At 43.4% G+C, this 10,325-nt stretch overlaps 2 protein-coding genes across 3 annotated transcripts; both read left to right on the forward strand.

Annotated features, from left to right (window-relative positions):
- The first annotated feature begins 99 nt into the window (after positions 1 to 99).
- LOC144035345 (RNA-binding protein 4.1-like) lies at positions 100 to 5,187 on the forward strand. Its single transcript, XM_077544962.1, has 4 exons — positions 100 to 222; positions 2,606 to 3,042; positions 3,739 to 4,470; positions 4,538 to 5,187. Exons 2-3 carry the CDS (start codon positions 2,628 to 2,630, stop codon positions 4,461 to 4,463), a joined length of 1,140 nt encoding a protein of 379 aa, XP_077401088.1. The 5' UTR covers positions 100 to 222; positions 2,606 to 2,627; the 3' UTR covers positions 4,464 to 4,470; positions 4,538 to 5,187.
- A 345-nt stretch (positions 5,188 to 5,532) lies between these two features.
- On the forward strand, positions 5,533 to 10,213 carry LOC144034554 (RNA-binding protein 4.1-like). Of its 2 annotated transcripts, XM_077543384.1 has the most exons (3): positions 5,538 to 5,820; positions 6,876 to 7,301; positions 8,813 to 10,213. In XM_077543384.1, the coding sequence occupies exons 2-3, from the start codon at positions 6,896 to 6,898 to the stop codon at positions 9,595 to 9,597; spliced, it is 1,191 nt and encodes a 396-aa protein (XP_077399510.1). In that variant the 5' UTR covers positions 5,538 to 5,820; positions 6,876 to 6,895; the 3' UTR covers positions 9,598 to 10,213. The 2 variants fall into 2 exon arrangements, with proteins under 2 accessions (XP_077399511.1, XP_077399510.1); XM_077543385.1 differs by having other exon boundaries at positions 5,533 to 5,820; positions 6,876 to 8,825.
- The last annotated feature ends 112 nt before the right edge of the window (positions 10,214 to 10,325 follow it).

A 10,325-nucleotide genomic window follows, 5' to 3' on the forward strand; every position in this document is an offset into this window, starting at 1 on the left:
ATACATATTGTTAATACTTTCATCGACTAACGAGTGACGACTGCGATTAAAAAGACGTAATTGACGCCCTGTTCCCTTGTGTGACCAGTAGGAGGCAGCAACGTGCCTTTGTGGCGTTGAGTTGCACAGTTGGAGGAAGAGTAGGACGCGGCATTGGGCTTCATTGGAGGCGCCATTTCACACTTTATTCATAGGCGTTGCGGCCTGTTTTCTTTTACACCGGTAAGTTCAGCATATTACATCTAATATGCAGTGTAAAATGCACGTTTAATAGTTTCCTGCTGTTACTAACCCTTACTGACTTTGACTCGGTCGCCAAAGTTTTTGCTAGCTAACGTTTTATACTCGCCTTCATTTCGCAAACGTGCGGACTGTGGACGCCAAGTCTCCCGTGGAAAACGGTTTAGTTTGAAGAGGCTCTGTGGACGCTGACGTCACGTTAACAAATAAAATATTACTTTAGATGACATATATTTGAGTCAATTAGGTTTGACTGAGTGTGATTTCTAAAGAAACGACCCTCGGGCTTGTTAGCATAGCTTAGCATTGTGTAGCGCGCATGTTGGTAGCTTCCGTTTGCGAGAGACTACGTCATAGCATCAAAACAGACTTTGTGTTGTTTTCGTCTTTCGAAGAACGCTGCCCAGTAACTATTTTATCTTAAACGTTGGATTTTAGGAGTAGGGCAGCACTGCTGTTGAGTGGTTGGTTAGCACGTCTGCCTCTTTTTGTGGATAGGAGTTCGAATTTAGGCTGCGGCCTTTTTGTGTGGAGTGTGCATGTTCGCATAGTGCGTGGCTTCCCCCCAGACACCAACAAAAGCCATTCGATGTATGTTCATTTGAGTATTGTAAATTGCCCATAAAATGGAATTTGATTGGTGGTATGTCAAAATGTGTCCTGTGATTGGCTGTCGACTAATATTACATACGTCATTTCCACGGTACAGTGGGCCGGCCCGCAAATAGCGAAAACCCGCGAATAATTGACGCACATTGAAATAAACGATTAAAATAATAATAAATCAGCTTATGGATGATGAATCTGGGATGCCCTGTGTTTTTTTTTCCTGTATTGAAAGTGAGATTCAATATGTAAACAAAACTGTGGTGACAAACATTTTAAATTTGAAGCGATTAACCTTCAGTATTAAAGTAAACTGTATGTGACTACTTGTCCATTTGTCTTGTGAAAGATTAACACGGAAACACCTCCAGCTGTCTTGCACTCTTGCATTGAGTTGTACAGGTAAGGCAAGGCGACTTCAGCAAAGTATTTGCATCTCAGAAGCGTATTCCTACAAATTGTCAATGTGGTGTAAATTTTTGTCCATGTATAATGACAAAAGTGGAAAGTGCAGTCCTCATACCACTGCTATAAACTCTTTTACTGCCGCACGTTATTAACTCGTTCACTGCCATTGACGGCTATAGACGTCGAAAAATTCATTTGAACTATTTCTATTAGTTTAACATTTTCCCACTTTTGCTAAGAGTATGAAAACCTAGGATTTTAGATTTTGTAAATTTAGAACAGATATCAAATGTGTGATTAATCGTGAGTTAACTATTGAAGTAATTACGACGCCTGACGCGATAAAAAAAAAAAAGATTATTAAAAATTAGGGGTGTCCGGTAATAAAAATTTTAATCGCATGACTTAACTCGTTAACTCATGATTAGTCACAAATGTTATATCTGTTCTAAATGTACAATAAAAACAATTCTAGGTTGCATACTCTAGTTAACAAAAGTGTAAAAAGATGCTAAACTAATAAAAATAGTTCAAATTAATTTTTAACGTCTATAGCCATCAATGGCAGTGAATGAGTCTTAAAAAAAAACATTGGGCAGTGCGACCCGCTTTTAAGCATTTTAACTCATCTTTCAAGGAAAACAGAATATTGTGTACTTTGACTACACAAACATGCTGGGTACTAAATGAAAGCTCGCGTTCCATTATTTCATTCAAAAAAGTATGTTTCTACTTTATTCCGTTCTTTAGTAATTACCATTTGAAAATAGGTAATTTGAGTGACATTGAGCAAAAATTGAAAAGATAAGGAGAAAATTAGCTTTTTGTGAAAAGATACATTTTCTGCACAACAGTGACTTTGTCACTAATATTTTTTTGTTTAGTGCCGCTTTGTGAATTAGATTTAATGGGACAAAGGCTTTGATCATTCACGGCATCCTTGAAAATGTTCTATTTCCTAAGATCCGCCATGTTTCACTGCAATTGCATACACCGGCAGAACATTGGCAAGAGATGCAATGCTGCCATCTGCTGGCCGTAGTTATTGGCTGTTTTGTGATTTTTACACCCATTCACAAAAGGAGCGCTGCACAAGACGTTGCACTGCCCATTGAGGGGGGAAAGCGTAGTAAACGTCACTTAACGTTTCTGGTGGCATTCATTTGGATTTTATTAGACGTCATTGAACGTTTTGGGCGGTAAAAGAGTTAACTGAGGTAGATAAAGTGGGAGTTCACAATTTATTTTGCAACATTCAGCCCTACTTTGAACTACAGAAGCCTCTAACGCCAATATAAAAAAAGAAAAACTGAGAAATTTGCATTGATCACATTTTTTTCTACTCTTCCAGGATCGACAGAGCACCCGCAGCCATGGTGAAAATCTTTGTCGGCAATCTGGCCTGCAACTCCAGCGTAGATGAGCTGCGGGGCCTCTTCGAGAAGTACGGCAAGGTCACCGAGTGCGACATAGTCAAGAACTTTGGCTTTGTGCACATGAGCAGCCTGGCCGATGCCGAGAAAGCCATCCAGAATCTCAACCAGCACCAGCTGAACGGCTGGCGCATAAACGTGGAGCTGAGCAAGGGCAGGGCCAAGCCCAGCTGCACCAAGCTGCACGTGGGCAACCTCGGCGAGGGGGTCACGGCGGACATTTTGCAGGCTAAGTTCGAAGAGTTTGGCTCGGTAGTGGAATGTGACGTAGTGAAGGACTATGCCTTTGTTCACATGGAGCGAATGGAGGATGCCATGGATGCCATTAATAAGCTGGACAACACCGCCTTCAAAGGTGACCTCACGGTTCGGTGCGCTATGCTGTCCTTAGATTTGGATTGTGCTCTCGTGACCCCTAAAATCCCTTAGCTGATATTTTCCCCAGCGGGCGAGCGTGACTAACCTTTCAGGTGGACTTAAAATTGGCATTTTTTTTACGGAGAATTTCACTTCGGCCAAAACCGTTAAAAAGTGACTCGGTGCAAAAATGTGAATTTGGTACTGTACCTGCTGAAAGTACCTCTAACTAAACTGAAACACTACCACGGTAAAAGCAGTTGAGTCATAGATGACAAAATATGAAACTTAAATTTCTTATTTTGCTCCACTCAATATTTTGCTGTAACGGATGTTGAATTTGATCAATTCCTAAACTCAATGTTTGAATATCGAATAATATCACGAGGCTTTGTAAACTCGTAACAAATTGAGAGAAAGCGATAAAAGACCGAATCATCTGTTAACGATACTGTAAAATAGACTATTGAAGTTTATGAAAGCAAAAGTTGAAAAAGCTCAGATATTCCACTGATATCTGATGAACTAATATTTGAGTTTTGGTTGCATTGAGAACAACCCGACTGGCTGATGGACGCTAAACCACAGTTTTGATGGTTTCTGCTCGGTGATTGCTTGTGTTTCAAGTCGGTGCGAGCCTTCGTGTCGGAAGGCTTCCTTCCGGTCTCATGCGTGTCTTCTCTCTCCTTACAAGGCAAACTGATGAGCGTACAACTGTCCACCAGTCGGCTGCGCACGGCCCCGGGAATGGGAGATCATACCGGCTGCTTTGTCTGCGGGAAACATGGTCACTGGTCGAAAGACTGTCCAGTCGATCGGAACAATAGCCACGGTGACGACATGAGAGATTTCGACGGCCGGGGCCACCCACGCGGTCCTCAAGGTTTTGGCAGGGGCGGCTACGGAATGGGCGGCGCGCCCCCTAATTTCATGGCTGGCGCTGCGTTTAATCGGGATAGTTACGGCGGCGGCATCCCGCCACCGCCCCCCCTTCCTCGGAGGCCCGGCCCTGAGGTGGGGGATCGGTACGGTGAGAGGTCTTCAGTTTACGAACGAGACCGTGTGCACAGTAGTGTTGACTACTATGAGAAGTTCAGAGCTCGCCCTTACGGCTCAAGTTATTTCGAGGAGCGCCGCATGTCCTATCTCCCCCCTCCCCCTCCTCCCCCACCCCCTTCTGCCATCTCAAAGTTCTCGGGTGTGGACCCGTACGAGCGGCGTCCGCCGCCGCCCGCGCCGGCTCCCCCCTCCGCTGCCGCTTACTACGCGAGAGAGCACAACCCAATCAGCCGGGTACCCGTCGCCCCGGCAGGCTATGCCTATGAGCGAAAGCGGCTGTCACCCGTGTCCGCTGCCAGAGGCGCCTACATGCCGCCGCGGCCCAAGGAGCATTACGTACCACGCTACGCGCCGTACTAAAGCCACGGTAAGCATCGGGCAATTTTGATGGAACCATAAAGAAAAGCTACAACTTTTTATTTTTTATTTTTTAGGTCTTTGACTTCTTCTGCGACCGTCGTTTTGTCAAGCTTCCATACTCCCATCAGACTTTTTTTTTTAAGTCACATTTGTCCCAAGTTTTTTTTTTTTTTTTATATGTACACAGCTGGCTTGTTTTGCAGGATTTTCAGCTCACTTTTTTTTATATATATATAGATTTTTGTTTTCATCTTTCGTCAATTCACACAAGTCGATTTCTTCAAGCGTCACTTGTCATTTAAAAAGTACGTTGGTTTATTTTCATGATACGTGAATGTGGAGGAAGATCCAATACGTAGTCATTTATTTCCTGTATCACAAGTCTGTTTGCTTACTAAAAGTAATCAATGATGTCATTAGCTCATGGTTAATTACACATTTATCCAAAACTTATTTCAGTGAAGTCTTTTGTTTCATGAGTCGAAGTTCCTGTTTGTTTTACTTAAATTACTGTTCATTAGCATTAATACTAGTTCTAAATGCCACGTTAAAGGGTTCCCATTAAGTTTCTTGAATAGAAGTGAAGACAAATGCTGAAAAAACATTCCAAGTTCCAACCTCCGTTTTATGACTTAATTGTGTGTCTGAAAAGTTTTATATCCCTGTTTTTTTTTTTTTTTGGTGAGAGTGACAGTTCTTTGAAATAAAGTTTCATTGATTGAGAGCGGGGCCACGTGTCATTCACTTGCATCGTTCTGATTTTATACACAAAACATGTTTGTTTACAGTCTGTTGAATCAGAATCAGAAATGGTTAGTATTTCTGTATCACAACAGTGTTATATACAATGATAGGTATACAAAAAGCATGAAAACATTTGAAAAATACATCATAAAAATCTGAGGGGAATCTCGTTACAAAACATTGGGATGAGAACCATAACACTTGACGGTTTAGATAGTGCCGTAAAGTACGCGGAGGGTTACCGTTTCACGAAGCCGGAAGTTCTTCCTAAACTCGAGTGAAGAAAATACGCGGAAGGTTACCTTGGTTATCAGGCCGGAAGTAGCATTAGCAGACTTGTTAAAACAGTATTATTTACTCAAAAGTAAACAACGTTCGCCAGTTAAGTATCGATAGTATGATGGAATGTGTTCATTACGTGATTCTGCACTTAAGTACTGTGTGACGCTAATGCAGCATTAATTCGCTTTTGGCCGATAAATACGACAGGAGAACGATCACGATCCTAAAAGTAGTTCCAGTCACAGCCCAGCCCCCAGCATTAGCGTTAGCATTAGCGTCAGTCGCCATTTTCCAGTCTGACGATCGTGAACACTGATTGCTTCTTCATAAGGTAGGCCGGCGACGTATAATAGAGGGAAAATATAAAATCGACGAGTTATAATATCGGGAATCTAAAAATCATTTTCTCTGGTTTCTATTCCATCATTTAACCGCTGAGGTGTCGTAAAAGTGTGTATAGATCGATAAATGTTGAGGTTCCTTTACACGTGCGCTACATGCTTTTTAAAGTATTACATTGCCTTTGAAATGTTCAAATGTTTATTTACGTTTCATGTTACCGATTTAATATTGCTGCTTCGATTCAATCTTGAATTATGATTGAATTGCGTTTTTTTTTTATAATAAAAAGGTAGGCCACGATTTGCTACTACCGCAGCTAAGGCGGCTATTTTGAAAGCTAACGTAAACTATACTGAAGCGTCCCTTATTCCGTATTATAGTCCGGAACCAGCTATGGTTTTGCTTCTATTGTTAAATGTAATCATTTTTTTTAGTTAGAAGACGACGAGGACATGGCTTTAATTCGAGTTAAGCCTGCCGGGAAATCGGCGTCATTTAGCTAAGCTATTGTGTTGTGCGCAAAAGGGTTGGAAATACTGCGCAGAAAGCCACGTTGTTGACGCGCCGCTAAACACAAACTCATGCCCAGACACTTGCTCACATGCTTACAGATTAGTTGTACGCATACGATTTTGGGCGGATACATATTTAATTTAACCTAACCGTATACGAAGTGCTTATTTTGAAACTCGCCACAACAGCGTTAATACGCCGTGAATCGCGCGAGAACAACAGGTCCAAATTATGCGCCAGTGAATGTGGACAACATCGTGGAATAGTGGTTAGAGCGGACGCCACGAAAGTGCTGGGTCACGGATTCGAATACCAATCTGATTTTTTTTTTTTATTAAACTACAACATTTCGGAGCCGTTCGCGGCATAATAACGCTAGCAGGAGAGTCGCCAGTCACGGCAAACTATCCGCTACCTACAGTATATGTCGTCTAGGTCGTGTCAACGTATGCCCGCAATGAATAAGGTTTATTATATTTTAATTATGGGGCTCAAGGTGATGATTTAAAATGTTTTTCCCCTCCCCTTCAGGAGTAGTGTAAAAAGTCAAAATGGTGAAAATATTCGTGGGGAACCTGTCTCCTGAGACCACCTCAGATGAACTGCGAGCGCTCTTCTCCCAGTACGGCAAGATCGCCGAGTGCTCCATTCTGAAGAGTTTCGGCTTTGTGCACATGGACAACAAGGCGGAGGCGGAGGAGGCCATCCGCAACCTCCACCAGTATCAGCTGAACGGCCAGGCCATGAACGTGGAGCTGAGCCGCGGCAAGACCAGAGGCTCCACCAAGCTCCACGTGGGCAACATCGCCTGCTCCAACCAGGAGCTACGGGCCAAGTTCGAGGAGTACGGCGTGGTGGTGGAGTGTGACATAGTTAAAAACTATGCCTTTGTTCACATGGAACGCATGGAGGATGCCATGGAGGCCATTAATCAATTAGACAACACAGCTTTTAAAGGTGACCTCTTGGGCTGGGCTTATTGGGGAGTGTCTTATGTTTATTTAACTGTTTTGTTGTTTAAAAATCAACAGGTAAGTCTTAAATGTGCAACAGGTGAGTGAAACGTCGAAGGTCAGCTGCAAGGTAGGGCTGTGCGACTAATTGTTAATGATTGATTTGAGTATTGATTTTGTAGTTCTTGTCCTTGGTGATGTGCACTTCTTGCACTAGCAAGTCCGCAGAGGTGCTAGTTTAGTAAAGCTTTTTTCTTTTCTTTTTTTTTAAATAACAACCAACCATTTTGATAACTAAAACAACAGAATCATGTTCACATTTCCTGTTTGATGGAAGGCTATCGCTGAACATCATTTCATGATGTTAAATTGGACATTTTAAATGAAAATAAGGTTTGGCAACAGCAAAATATATATATATATATATATCTATAAAGCGGTGGAAAAAAAAGACTAAAATTTGATTGTTTTGTGAGCGAAAATCTGACATTTCATTTTAAGGCCACATCGCCCAGCCCTACTGAAAAGCTATTGTTATAAAGCTGGTATCCGTAATGTTGCATTTTCTGTAAGCTTTGTCCGGTCCCACCTATTCTGGCCAGCAGTGGGTTAATACAGTGAATGTAAATGGGTATTTTCTTTACTAATGAGCGCCTCATACTGGAATGTGCATGACGATCCGTGTTGCTTTTTGCGTTGGTACGCGGTTGCTCATTACACCCCCCCCCCTCACCCCCAAGCAAATCCGATGGTGAGAAAGATTGTGATCTTTGCGGAAATTTTATCATATTTTACCTTCACTGACCCAACATGGGGTTATGCAACACATTTTCATGAGCGGCCAAACGTCTGCAACTAGTTTTGCTGCGTTTTGTAATTTGAGCGTTGCTGATGTAAAGGCCGATCAAAAATGATGTTATATGATTTTAAACAACATAAAGATCCAGCCATTCACCGCCAAAGCTGCACCGATGCAGTTTAGAAATTGTTTTATAATGCTGAACTGTATTCATCATTTCAAGTGTCTTTGGCTAAAAAGCAAAGAGTCTTTAGTCAAAATGCAAGAGTGCAGGAGCCTCTCAAGTATCAACATTGCTTAATTATTGTCTCTATTTTTTTGTAATAGTTACAGTGGCCAGGGCAATTGGCTTTTTCCTTGACAATCGCATCGTGTTTGTGGTTCAATCACAATTTATGCGGTACCTCAAAAGTGGCGTCGTTTTTCCATTGCGGCGAAGTCGGTAGGTGTACGATGGTCAGTCGCCACGTGTTCGAGGGTGCACCGCCGACTAAATTGTCAACGGTCGTCCTGTTCGGTCGCGTCGCGCGGTGTGCGACGGGTCCCGAATTGGGAAAGTTACGGATTTCAGCTTTAATAATGTGCTGTGTTGTGATGTTCAAATCTCGTGTTTTGTTATTTCAAGCATCATTTGGGAGTAGCCAAGCAGGATGTACAGTTTTCTTTTTTTCCATAATGATTGCACACAAGTCCTTATTGAGTGTTTCTTTTCCAAGGCAAACTGATGAGCGTGAAGCTTTCGACTAGCCGCCTCCGTACTGCGCCGGGAATGGGAGACCGATCGGGTTGTTATCGTTGCGGGCAGGAAGGCCACTGGTCCAAAGAATGCCCGCTAGATCAAAATGGCTTCCACAGAAACGGCTCAGAGCCAAACTCTGATGGATTCGATGCCTCGAGATTTGACGGGCGTGCTCAGAACCGGGCTTATCAAGCGGGCTTCAGCGGCGCGGAAGCGGATTACGGCGCCGGCTACGCTCCTGTACCTGGCGTTTCCCGTGGTGCCGCTCACACCGGCAATGCGGCGGCGTTCAGAGCGGGTCCGGGCTTCGAGAGTGCAGCGAGATTCGGGCCGCATCCAGGTTACGGCGTGTCCGGCAGCGGGGCCGCATACCAGACCGACGGCTCGTACTATGGCGCGGTACCAGGCTACCCGGTGCGGCGGTCGCCTTACGAGGAGCGAGATCCGTACGGAGTTGTGGACTACTACGGGAAGTACAGGGCCAATATGTACGGCGCCGGTTATTACGAAGACCAACGCGCCGTACCCACACCTGCTGCAGCAGCGGCCTCTTCTGCACCTGTTATGAGGGAACGTGCTGCGCCGTCTAGCATCGACCCATATCAGATCCCTCAGGTCCCGCCTGCACAGGTCCCGGTCCCCCCATACGTCACACGTGACCGGAGTCCGATTCGGAGAGTCCCCGCCGAGGGCGAAGCATACACGTACCCGGGGTCACAGATCCCCACGGTGGCCACTTCTGCCAATAAGTACTACCTCTAACTGTCCGCGGGATCCGCCGATGTTTGTCTCACGCAAACATGACAACTGATAGTGGGGCAGCTTAGCGTTTAAGGAAGTGGCCATTAGCATTACCGAATGAGATCTAGTTGGTCATGTGTCATGAAAAAAAAAAAAATCTGCAGTGTCCAACTTTGATTGGCAGAAAGTCAGTGTGAATACATTTACGTTCCACTCCATTTGGAAGTAGCAACGTTCTTTAAGGGTTAAGTCAGTGTAATATTAGTGCATGTATTTTTATTTTCTTAGGTGAGTCTGAATGGAATGTGTTTTTTTGCTTTTTGGCATAGTTTGAGACCTTAACAGTGTAGCTTACATATATGAGGCAACGGTGTAACATGTAAATATTATGCTTAAATTGCCTACATTTTAGTTCAGACTTGGATAGCACACCTGTTTGTTCTAGTGGGAAGGCCTCCTTTTTTTCTTGCAGTATAATAGAAATGTCTGCTTGGGTTATAGTAAATAAAATAAAAAAAAATGTGATTTGCATTGCTGTACAGTAAACACCCACTATTTTTTCCATCAAATTTTGATTCATTATATGGACCGTTTGATGTCTTTGTTGTCGCCTTCTAAATAAACAGAATTAAGTCATCTTTTGGGTGTGTTTCAATTCAATTTTTTGGAATAGAAACTAATGCTAGTTGTAGCCATCATATAACTCCCAACAATTAGCTCGATTAACCATTGATTGGCCTGGGGTTTTT

The sequence above is a fragment of the Vanacampus margaritifer genome, chromosome 15, assembly GCF_051991255.1.
Source record: "Vanacampus margaritifer isolate UIUO_Vmar chromosome 15, RoL_Vmar_1.0, whole genome shotgun sequence".
In the NCBI taxonomy this organism is placed as follows: domain Eukaryota; kingdom Metazoa; phylum Chordata; class Actinopteri; order Syngnathiformes; family Syngnathidae; genus Vanacampus; species Vanacampus margaritifer.

Coding starts and splice junctions, on each gene's coding strand:
- LOC144034554 (XM_077543384.1), top strand. CDS start 6,896: ATGGTGAAAATATTCGTGGGGAACCTGTCTCCTGAGACCACCTCAGAT. Junction 7,302..8,812: donor AGACAACACAGCTTTTAAAG/GTGACCTCTTGG, acceptor TTCTTTTCCAAG/GCAAACTGATGAGCGTGAAG.
- LOC144035345 (XM_077544962.1), top strand. CDS start 2,628: ATGGTGAAAATCTTTGTCGGCAATCTGGCCTGCAACTCCAGCGTAGAT. Junction 3,043..3,738: donor GGACAACACCGCCTTCAAAG/GTGACCTCACGG, acceptor TCTCCTTACAAG/GCAAACTGATGAGCGTACAA.